Source organism: Lepidothrix coronata, unplaced genomic scaffold (genome assembly GCF_001604755.1).
Source record: "Lepidothrix coronata isolate B3197 unplaced genomic scaffold, Lepidothrix_coronata-1.0 Scaffold98, whole genome shotgun sequence".
NCBI classification, from domain to species: Eukaryota; Metazoa; Chordata; class Aves; order Passeriformes; family Pipridae; genus Lepidothrix; species Lepidothrix coronata.
In genome coordinates this window covers 3,449,465-3,461,491 of record NW_016690278.1, presented here as the reverse complement: position 1 = coordinate 3,461,491, position 12,027 = coordinate 3,449,465, and the positions used below count along the sequence as shown (strand labels likewise).

General features: G+C 39.6%; 1 protein-coding gene across 3 annotated transcripts; it reads right to left on the bottom strand.

The window, feature by feature from the left end:
• Window positions 1–2,873: 2,873 nt before the first annotated feature.
• LYRM7 (LYR motif containing 7) lies at window positions 2,874–12,027 on the bottom strand. Of its 3 annotated transcripts, XM_017822548.1 has the most exons (6): window positions 11,702–11,906; window positions 9,620–9,714; window positions 8,974–9,046; window positions 8,279–8,349; window positions 5,709–5,790; window positions 2,874–3,307 (listed from the first exon to the last, which is right to left on the bottom strand). In XM_017822548.1, exons 1-6 carry the CDS (start codon window positions 11,757–11,759, stop codon window positions 3,231–3,233), a joined length of 456 nt encoding a protein of 151 aa, XP_017678037.1. In that variant the 5' UTR covers window positions 11,760–11,906; the 3' UTR covers window positions 2,874–3,230. The 3 variants fall into 3 exon arrangements, with proteins under 3 accessions (XP_017678037.1, XP_017678039.1, XP_017678038.1); XM_017822550.1 differs by lacking the exons at window positions 9,620–9,714; window positions 11,702–11,906 and adding an exon at window positions 11,913–12,027; XM_017822549.1 differs by lacking the exons at window positions 9,620–9,714; window positions 11,702–11,906 and adding an exon at window positions 10,123–10,152.

Sequence of the window (12,027 nt, the reverse complement as noted above, 5' to 3'; positions counted from 1 at the left end):
GACTGAATTATGTGATTGTAAGCCTATTAAATTACACTCTCTGTTGTAAAGAATCAGCATTTTCCCTCCCAAGCCATTTAGTTAAAATGTTTTCCCCGTTAAAACTTCAAACTTTCCAGAGGGATTGCAACAATAGCTCCTGTCTTATTTATTACTGATATTAATGAAAGAAAATAAGCACAAAGCCAGTGGTATCAAGAACAGATTCACACCCAGAGTGAAATGAAAATGGAAATGGAAACTGGGAAGATGGCTGGGTTCTGGAATGTGAACCAACAGGTAAGCATGAAAAAAGGGGAAGAGGAATAGTCACTACCACCAACTAACTAGCACAAAGAAGCCTTTAATTAGCAGCTGCTCATTAAGCAGGCCTGTGAGTCTTTCAAGGCTGCGAAGTTAAATTTGTAGAAAGCAAACACCTGCTGGGCCCAGACAGCAGCCAACTCTGAAATACTTTTAGGCTCAGTTACATGTTTGGATTCCTATCTATCCTGGTCTAGATATCCCTTGGGTTCCTATTTAAGACCATATCGAATAAGAGCAATGAATAGGCCTATCAGCCTCTTACATCAGTAGCCTTTTTCTTATCACATTGGTTTTCTTCATCTCAAAACTGCAACATTCAGTTTGTCTTTGCTACCCAGGAATGCACAAAGACAGTAGGAACACGGAATGTTAACGTACAGACCCCAAACACACCGCACAGAGCGTAAGAATTGTTCTGAAGGCCATTAAATTCTACCAACTATTTTTGTTACCGTGTACTATATTTTCACCAGTTGTGAAATATAAGGTGACTTATTCTGTGTTTTTACGGTGAGTATTCAAGATGTGGGCCAGATGAAGCACACGAGAGCCTGTTGAATCCCAAGCCTGATCCTGTAAGTTGACACTTCTGCACTGTAGGAGCAGCTAAACAAGACAATACCAGCCACCTGGATGATAGAAGAAGAAAATATTAAAGCAAAAATATTGTGGTCCTGAGCTAGCAAGAGCTAAGATTAGTGTGTGTGTAAAAAGAATCACCAGGTCAAGCTGGAAAGCTGCTTGAAGCATGATTGTTCTCTGTGGCTGAAGGTGGCCACGGGAGTGTCTGTGTGGTATGTCTGCAGATAAGTAACACCTGGCCTGGCTTGATGGCTCAGACTTTTATTGTGTATATAAATGGATTAATAAAGTTGCAGCAGAGATCTGCCTGGACAAAGTCTGTCTCCCGTGGATTCAATCACAGCAAAGGGTGCTGAGTGAGGGATTTTTGCCGCACCGTGCTACACTTCTACTAATGTGTTCTGAGTAAAAATAAAACCCTGAAACACACGACAGCACAGTACCACACATGAAAAGTTTCTCCACTTGTGGTTTCCTCAAACAGCATATAAAAGACCACCACCTACCGTAACATCACTGAAGTCTTTTAGTGGGTATTTTTAATGGCAATGGGCAACATTGTTTTTCATCAGTACTGGAAGAGTGAAGACTTACCAGGCCTCAGTTCTATGAAACCTATCTGAAGGAGAAAATCACTGAGGCTATGGCCACAGCCTAAAGCAGCGGGTCTTACAGGAGGTGAATTCCTCCCAATTCCAACATGCCATACACCTCAATGGTTATATAATTTGCCAGTCTTGCCAGACTCCTGTTTAATTATTTCTGCTTAAAAGTTAGTCACTCTTGCTTGAGGCAATGCTCTGTTTTCTCTTTACAGTTGCAACTACCTTCTGTTTTCTCTCTCTTGCATGCTCCTCTCTTATGCTCCCTGTGGGGACAAAAAGAGTCAAGGCAGTCAGGCTGCAGAGGGATGGGAGACCTGACACTGAAAATACCTTGTCCTTAGGGAAGTAAAAAACACCAGGGGCCTTGAACAGGACACGCCCTACAGACTGAGACACTGTAGTGGAGCCACTAGAACACAAGAAGTAGCAGGAACTGCAGTCATTTCACTCTATCCCCCATCATTTGCCTACTGCCTCCTAGCTACAGCGCAGGGAGCATCAGTGCAATTGCAAGAGGGTTACTGGCGGCTGTGTTCGCTGCTGGCTGCCCTGCCCACGGCAGCCAGAGGCAACAGTTTCGAAGAAAAGGAGTACTTACCACACTGGCATGCTGTGTGAGGAAAAGGGACTGGATGAAGGCACCAGTTTCCTGGTTTACTCAGTCAGTGAAGCCATGTCAGAGCCCACACAGATATACGATTTTGACATCTTTGAGGCTTATTAAAAATAAACAGGATCACTGGGACTCGGAAGAGAGTTGGGAGGTATTACTGGACTACCTCACTCCTGTGTGGGGTATTTAGATCCTAGTATGGTGCCTGTTACTGGCTTCACACAGACAAGATTCTATGCAGTTTTACCTGGTGCCGATTAAAATGGAAGTAAACAGCTCATTGTGATGAATTCCAAAAGAAGCAAGTAAGTCTCTAGGAAAAAAATGGAAGTGATTAGGGCTTACTAATTAAACTCCTCATACATTCACTCTAGGCAAGTTAGCTCACTTACAAGTAACCAGCAAGGCTCCTTTTTTAGAAAATGCCTCAGTAAGTCACTCATTAATCACAAGTTAAAATACAAACCATAAATACATAAACCATATGATCTAAGCCAACATCCAGGTTGTGGCTCGCTTCTCTTGTTGTGCTGTCACCTGAGAACTCAAACCCTAACATTCCTGCTCATGCCAAGGTGCATGGGAGAAGAAAAACACTACACATGCTCTCCCATCTGTAAAATAAAAATAATTTATTCAGTGTACAATTAATGACCACTTCAGAAATCATGCTTTTGGTGCAAAGCATAAATTTTACGGCAAGTGCCACAAGATGTCTTTTCATTACTTCATAGCAGCCTATGATTAACAAGAAACTTACAAATAAATACTATAAGGATTAAGAACAGCATTTAATTTTTATTTAGCTTTGACAAACTCTGGATTGCTGGGAAACAATCTCCGTCTGACAACTGTCATAATCAGAAACCTTCCTGGCTGAAGTAACACAATTCAGCAGTGTACTTTTAAGTCCTGTAGAAATATTAGTATATCCACAGAAAAAGTGAATGATGATATCACAGCACTCAATAAAAACGATGAGTTGACTTCAGTCTCTGTTTTCCTGGTAACAGGAAACTTAACTGTTTCCAAAATTTAGCTTTAAAACAAGGATACACTGTTGGTTGGTTTTCAGAGATGTCATTACAGGATATTAACTTTCTGGGGAGAGGGACATATTTTCCTCAGGATTCTTGCTTTTTTGATGGTTTATCTAAGTAAGGAGTGTTGTCTTGTAGAAGATCTTTCCTGGGTATGAGCACTGTAATAGAAAAAAAAAACAGTAAGACTATAATCTTACGGAAAATACTATTCTGAAGTTGTTTTTACACTAACAAGCAAAAAATTAGGATCTCATAAGGATCACGAGGATCTCAACTTTGGGTTTATGGTGAGGATCTGAATGAGGATTTGAACTTCTGGTAAGTGTACCAGCATCATCATGACTTCTACCTAAGAGAAAGTTATGCTAAGATTTTTACCTTCACTTGGTCACAATAATGCCTTCCCATTTTTCCTTTTAAGAGCATTGAAAACTTTAATAGCACTAAGAAGTCATAAAAAAATGTCAAAGCCTTGCAGTAACTCTTAGCAGGAAAGTGAATGGCAATTTTATCAAGCCTGAGCCATGTTTACTTCAATAGTTTCAAAAATTAATACTGAATTTGACTTAGCCTGCTCCCCCAAGTCCTGGAATCTGATCTGTACTATTTATCCTGTCATACCTGTTTTAAAGGCCAAGAGGAAAGGAAAGTTATTGCCACTGTATTGTCACAGAACTGACTGTACTGTCACAGAAGCGCACTGTGTTAGGGTTTGCCTAAATATACACCATTTTAACCCCTTCCTGACACCTTAGTTCTTGCTGTCTAACTTGTCAGAATCAGCTTGTCTTTTTTTCATGAAGTGAAGGTGCTGTGTCATGTCAGATTTGCTCCAGCAGCAAAAACTAAATCACAAACACCTGAAATCATAACACTGTACTTTGACTATGCCAGGCGGCTGCAAGAGATGCAGTAAACCTGCAAAACTGTGTGTTTGTGTGTTCAATGAGTAACATGCTGTCCAAAGTGCACTGATATCCCTCACCTTACGAGAAAAAAACCTGATTTTCTTGAGGGTATGCTCTTTTTGCATCTAAGTACTGATACTGATGCACTTAATAAGTTTCTAAGAGCTTTAAGTAAAATTCCCATTGCATTTCTCTTAGATAAAATCAATGGGAGTACAGGTATGAGAAAACATGTTGATCTACATGCCTAGAACAAATACTAAAAAACCACAGAACTGGATATAAAGTATTGAAAAGCAAAAGTACAAACAAATAAAAATTGAAAGGAGAATTTTTAACCTTCCTTTTCAAAGCTAAATTTTGAACATACATTGCCAACACACCAAATCAAAATCAGCACATATTGCATGTCTGATATAACACTAAAAAAGTAAGCTCTACTTGTCTCAGCTTAATCAGAAATTAAATCAAAATGAAAAGACTGAGACATTTGTATACTATCGAGTAACGTAACTAAACATTAAAAAAAACCAGAAAAATTGTCTAATATAACTAACAAGCTCCTAATTGAAATTGCCTTCCCTTTAGTAAGAAAATCTCAGCCTATTTTTTTCTCCAAGATTTACTAATGAATCTCAACACGACTGTACACCACTGTGCCTCAAATTCTTTTTAGACAATAACAGTGCCCTGTGAACTGATTCTGTGACAGCACAATAATTTAATTGCACTAGGGAAGATGTTCCCCCTTGGTTTTTTTTGTTCTCACTAAGACAAGTCTTCAGCTTTTTTTCTTCTGTGGAAGACTTGACACTGGTCTAGTCATATCTTCGGGCTTCATCGTGATGGCCATTTTAATGTTAAATGCTCTACCAAACCTAGATCTCACAACTGTTACAAAACTTTACAGACAAAACTAAACAGAAGTGAAAGGAAACAATGTACTCAGGTGGAGATTTTCCCTGTTCTCTACCACACAGTTGTGTGCTTTCTCTACTGTTCGACTGTAAAATAAAAGAACTTCTAAACTAGGAATCAAAATTTCAGAATTGGATAGACTTTGCATCAAGGCCATCGTTGTGTCACAGGTCTTCTACAGCACAATCTGAACCTGAAATTGCTGGAAAAAGGTTTTGGGAAAGAACTCAATCCTCAAAAACATTCAAACACTCAAATCCTCAAAAAGCTATTCTATGAACAGTGTACACACTGCACTTGCTAATTCTCCTCAGGCAGCTTCCACCCACTTGGCAGAGCAAGCACGCACACACAGATACTGTGGCTACTGCATTTACACACACACTGACTACCCTGTACTTGCATGCTGACCTGCTACCCAATTGCTGTCCCTCCTAAGAGTTATAGCTAGTTAAATAGTCATAACTTCTTCCTCTCATTAGGGGCATTAAAAGTAGTCACCGCCTCTTTTCCACCAGCCTCCATATTTCAAAGTGTTTGTGTAAGAAACTTTGTACCTTTGAAGCCTCCACCTGTCCTAGGTGGTGACATTAATCATCAGCTTACATTAAGCTTTTGGGCAAAGAATAACAGACAATTTGTCTCACTATCCCTTTACTTATTTTCACATTCTGTATTTATTTACAAAACTACAACATTTTTAAACATCTTTTTAGCATGCAGACTGACTTACCTATTTTGTCAGAATCTGTATGAACTGCCTGAATAACGGAAGTTCTGAGAATCACTTCAACATCTGAAGCTATTTTCAGAAGCTAGCAAAAGGAACAAAAAAGGCACAGAAAACAGAACAGAGCAATTTAAATTATATGTGATTATTCCTGAAGATATTTTCCATACCAGACAACTATTCAAATAATAAAGCCAGTCAATTCTATTATTCAGTTAGCTATCTATATGCAGCTTTTGCCTTGGAGATCCTGGAATAATTTACAGATTGATATATAAACTACTCTGATATACAGATGAGAGAAGGAAACTTCAGCTCAGTAACATGCAGCAGAATATATAATAAAACTGCAAACAAATAAGGTAAAATGCAACCACAGAAACAATTAACTAGCTTCCAATGATCAAAGACATTTTGAATGCCTGAATAACATTTGCCCTAGTGAAAGAGCAATCTCATTCTTTTAACACTACTGCTCTTCAAATAAGGAGAAAAAAACAAGGGCAAAACATGACAAGAATTAAGAATACTGAGGTTTCACAGAAAAGCAGTACAAGAACAAGGAACTACCTAAGATTAGCAGAGGCATTAGTATTTGGCAAAAGGCCTGGAATTCCTTCCCTCGTTAAGACGATAAGCTGAAGCACCCTTGCTAGTTGTCTTGCTGCACCATTAAGAGAACCTAACGCTTGTTTGCATGATACTTGTGTCAGAAAAAAATGAAATTGCACAAGTGAGACACTTTAGGAGACATGCTTATACTAGAAAGTAGTGTGAACCAAAAGAAGAGGATCCCTGCAAAGGTTAGAGCTCAAGACTTGACATCTACACTGCACTTCTCCTCATGCCTTTCCCTTTTAAGGGTTTGGAGCAGGTATCCTTCAGTTCTCCCTGCTGAAAGGCCAGTAGCAGCCAGGCTGCATGCTCCTGAAGCACACCTTCCCCTTCAGACTGATCTCAAAGGAATTTTTGCCATTTGCTCTGGCATTGCTTTACAAAGCAAGACACATCACAGGAAGTGGAGATAACCAAGGTAACTTCAGAAGTGCAGTCCGGATCCGAACTAAAACCACTGCACTGGATTCAGCTACCACGTCTCACATTCTCAAGCTGCACACAGTTACTTTGATCTCCTTAAGATCACTGCACACTTGGTATGTATAAGTAGGTACTTGATGTCATAATACACTGCAGCTTCCTATTCCAGCAGAGTAATGCACATTTGGATCTTCAATATTGAAATTTTTAGCTGCTGTCCAAAGCAGAATGCTTAACAGCACCACGTTTATGCAAGCAAGTGTGGGCCCAAACTCTCCCAAGTCCTGTATATCATTCGATTCAGTTCTTCTGCAACCAAGTCTATTCAGTGTGTGTATAAAAATATATAGATGTATGTATATATAATAAATCTGACAGCTTCTGTGATGTTCTAAGAGTGTGTAGTTGGGATGAAAGTCTAGCATTTCTTTCACTGACACATTTAATCAAGTCAACCAACCCACTATAAAAAGGTACATGTGTATTGTGCAGGTTGCCAATCCTAACAAATACAGATTTAGAAATTACGACAAGCGTTTTTCCTGAATATCTACTAAAAAAGCACCCCAAACCACATAGCTGAGCTGATCAGATACTGGGAACACAAACACAGGGTATTACTACTGGAAGCTGACAACAAGCAGAAATGCAGAAAGTCCTAACTAAATGGTCAGGACTATTTATGTTGCTGTCCAGTGGTTGGTATGAGGAAAAGGTTTACATTTATTTCTGTAAGGGATGAATGGAGGCATTTTTGTCCAACCAGTGCCCAGTGACAATGTAAATACAATCTGTTAAAAGGCTGAATGACAAGGACTAAGTTAGTCACCCTGTATAGATGTTAAGAACTAAAATCACCTAAAATACAGAGGTTTCATATCAGGCCTTAGTTAAGTTTTAGAAAAATGATTCAGTAAAAAGTGTAAAGGGGGCAATTGAGCAAAGGTAACTAACTTAGTGAGTTAACAGAATGTTCTACTTTTAATGCACCATGGGGAATGAAGAAGCAAAAAATCCCTGTGGTATAATTAATACCTCTATACTACAGTCAGTCATAATAATTTTGCTGTTTTTTGCCTCCCTCAAAAGATGCTGATTCATTTGTGATCTGCCAGTAACTGAGCAGATTATTTAATTTCTCTGTATCCTTCTGTGCTTGTCTACACAATGGCCAGGGAAACTCAAGTGACCACAGCTCAGAAAGATGTTACGAGCAAAGTACAAAATATTTACACGAAAATAGCAATTGTAAACATTTTCCCCATAAGTTTATTACAAACTTCAAAATAATCATGTTGAACTGTCAGAAGACACTTTCTGCTTATGTATTTTTGTATGTGCAAAAATTCTCACTAATACCACTGGAGGTATTTACATATTTATAAACAGAGATCCACGTAGCAGCTTTTTCGAACTAAGCTGGCTCTCATGATGTCTCAGTGTACCTCCACTGACTTAAAGATTCTTTAAATAAAAAGGTCATTTATAAGTATTCTTCCGCAAATTGGAAAAAAAAAAAAAAAGAAAACAAGCACCTCATTTATCTTCTCCTCAGATGTCTCGTCTTTGTTATTTCTGAATTCTTCGTTTATCTTTTGTCTTGCAGCTAAATAAAGTAAACAAAAAAAACCCAGAGAGTGAACAAAAATCGTATCCTGTGCTTTTCATTGCCTCAAAGCTCACAATTTTAATTCATTTATTCCACCTCCCTGTGACACTCTGCTTGAAGTATTTCAATGTAAGATTTCCTTGCAATTCATGTGATGTCATATTTTAAGTCGATTGGTACAGGAATAAAATAAGATTCCCTATCTAGCATTCTGAACTATGTACAGAAGCTCGTTTACTAAAAAAACAGGACTTATCCCTTGAGGAGAAACCATACACAGACGACTAATTCAAATGTTTAGTACAGTTAAACATGCTTTGGCTGGACCGAAGAGAGGAAGTTTAAAAATAAAAGAAAAAAAAAATCTCCCAGGAAGATTAGCACAGTTCAAAAAAAGAGATATTTCCCTTACAAAATACGGCTTGAGCGCTTGAATCTAATAACCATTTTTTTGTTTCAAATTAAAGGATCTCTGGTTACTTATTACAAGTTCTCCCAATGATTACTTAAAAATATGGAAGGGAATGATGTAAGGAAAAATTATGTTAGGAATTCTCTGTGTATTTGGAGAAGAAAGGTCCACAGAAATACGGGTAAGCACACACCAAACAAGCATCTCACCTTCAAGGGCTCTGGTATCATTTTTAAAAACTTCTTGCCGTGTTCGGTGTAACAACTTAAAAAGCTTCAAAACCTGCCAATACAACAACAATAGAATTAACTTATTTGCTGAGCAGGATTCTCAGGTGAAATTAACATGTTACAACTAAAAATGTTTCTGTTGAAAATTCATGTTATTTCCATTTAATAGACAATTCAACAGAATCAAATCAATATCTAAGATATTTTACTTCAATTCCTCATTAAAAAAAAACTTGCAGCCAAACTAGATGTGACGAAATCAAAATCCCAGACATTTCAATTTCTGGACATTTCAAATTAATCTAAGATGCTAGCATTACATTCCTAAGTAATTATTTGGCACGATGGGTATATAATCCTGAATATACATGGACACAAACATATTTATTGTGCTGATGTCAAATAAAGCCAACAGAATTGGAATAACGCCAAATGTCAAGTTACTTGAAGGTACTATCAAGGGTACCTCAGTGGATATTCTCCAATTACTGAAAAAGGCAGAAATAGAGATAACTATAGTATTCTTACACTTACAAACCAATTTTTGAGAAAAGTGACTTTCAAAAGGATCTGAAACTGTGTATTAACTAATTCAACAACTATTTTCCATGACTCTGTGCGATACCTGGGCATAATTTTCTACAGGTGGTGTGGCAGAACCAACACAAGGCAAAGTCCTTCCCTTAAATACAACTGCCAGGTCAGCAAACAAAAACTTCACTAAAAGCAAACACTCAAAAATTAGGACTTAAACGTAGAGAAGACACACCTCAATATGTATGAAAAGCAAAACCCCTGAGAATCACAGCTCACAGGCATGTGGTTTTTGCTGTTCACTCATACAGGCTACAAGGAATTACAGAAATCCTCAAGTCCTTTTGAGACTTTTTCGGTGTTTGTCAGAGACTGGAAAGAATCTGTGACAAGCACCCAAAAACCCCACCTAATCTTGATAGCCAGATACCTTTTGAGGCTCTTTCTAGTACTTCCTAGCATGTTTTGGCATCTCTAGAAGGCACAATCCAGGTACTTCATAATAATATTAAATTGTTTTCTCACAATTAGTATTCAAAACATTTCTCAGAAGGGTATGGAGGAAACACAGGGCTGTAACTGTGAAATGACCACCTTCTTTATTGGCATGTTCTGTGTCTGAGCTGGAGATGCAAACAAGACTGTCCCCTAAAAGTAAAAAGCAAATAAAAACATGCTGGCAGGGCCCTGACAAAAGTGTTGTCTCTGCTTTAAGTCTGCCAATGACAGAAATGGTGATCTTCTCTGAAAGCTACTGTTTTCAACTGATGTCAACACATTTTTAGATTTTCAAGCTAAATTCTCCTCCTTCACTCAGCTTGTCACTTGGCCACACCTTGAGAGAATTCATTCAGAAGTGTGCACAGGTTTTAGGAAGAGGAAAAAGACATAAACCGGTAAGTACACACAACTTTCCAGTTTAGTGCTGCTCCTTCAACCTTCTCAACTTTAGTGATATCTAGGGACACCTTCAAATCTCACCTCACCACGTGGATTAGACCCCATCATAACTTTTACTGTAAGGTGATTCAGCATGCTGAGAAGTATATGCAAATGCATAACAGATCTCTCTGAAAAGAGGGCAAATTAGTGCATTGTCAATTGCACAAGAGTCTCATGAACGTTCAAGTAAAAAAACCTTCTGTCACTTTCACAAGAATTAGTATGAAACTTCGCAATCAGCTAAATCAATCTCAGCAGAAACAAATAAAAAAGAACAGGGAGCCTGCTAACTCCTTTTCAGCTTCTGGGTGCTTAATAATTAGCAGCTGAACAGAACCATGTTGCCTTTAATAGCAACGTTCCCTAGATGGGTTAATCTGTGGAAAGTAAACTCACAGAATTAGAATGCAGCAAAAAAATTTTTTTGCTTTGTAGATGTATTTTAACAGATTCGACTAAATTCCTTCAGGACATTCTGAAATATTTCTACCCCGTAATCTTTTCACCATCTTTGTAAATGCTGAATGAATATTACCAGTTGTTTTGTGTCGAAGACAGGTACGGTGAAACTTGGAAGTCTTTTATGGTTATTTCAAACTCTCTGATGAGCAATTTTCAGGCACCTTCCCACCCTCATAGCAGTTTACAGCTTCCTCACAAGGGGAAGAGGAGGGGCAGGCACTGATCTCTGCTCTGTGGTGACCACCGACAGGTACCCAGGGAATGGCCTGAAACTGTGTCAGGGCAGGTTTAGGTTGGATATTAGAAAAAGGTTCTTCCCCCAGAGGGTGGTTGGGCACTGAGCAGGCTCCCAGGGCAGTGGGCACAGCACCAAGGCTGACAGAGTTCAAGAAGCATTTGGATGATACTCTCAGGCACATTATGGGACTCTTGGGGAGGCTCCTGTGCAGGCTGGCTAAGGGTTGGACTTGATCCCTGTGGATGCCTTCCAACTGGGCATATTCTTACTCTGTTTCTGCACATCCCCCCGGGCAGTTTTCAGCACCCCAGCCACTGGATGACCGTGATCAAGACACATTAATGCAGACTGCTCTGACCTCACCGGCCCCCCACTTAAACACAGAACTCCCCCAACACCTCAGTGCATCAGCGCTCCCAAACCAGGCTTCGGAACGCTGCTGAAAAAGGTGCTCTCGCGCCTGACACTGCTCTACACCGCACACACGGAAAGTTTAAATATTTCTTCACTCTTTGCTTTTCTTCACCTTACCCTCACGAGTCGTGCTTTCCATGCATTTTAACCTCCGCTTATTCTGCCTCGATTCCATTTCCCACAGCGGCCTTTGCGTGAAAACCCCTCCCTTCCTTTCCCCCAGTCCTCCTCGTCCTGACAGCCTTATCTCTTTCGACTCCTACAAAGGCCACAGAGCTCCAACCCGCCCGGAGAACTCCCGTGAGTACAGAACGTGTGTGTGACTCGCCTGCCCGCGGCTCCCCATGGCGGCCGCCGTCCGGGGGGACGGGCCGGACCCGGCCCGGAAAGGGACCGGGGAAGTGACGAGGCCGGGAAGTGACGAGCTGGGAAGTGACGATCCG

Coding starts and splice junctions, on each gene's coding strand:
- LYRM7 (XM_017822548.1), bottom strand. CDS start 11,759: ATGGAATCGAGGCAGAATAAGCGGAGGTTAAAATGCATGGAAAGCACG. Junction 8,350..8,973: donor TGATACCAGAGCCCTTGAAG/GTGAGATGCTTG, acceptor TACTTTATTTAG/CTGCAAGACAAAAGATAAAC. Junction 5,791..8,278: donor CTGAGGAGAAGATAAATGAG/GTGCTTGTTTTC, acceptor TCCTTTTGCTAG/CTTCTGAAAATAGCTTCAGA.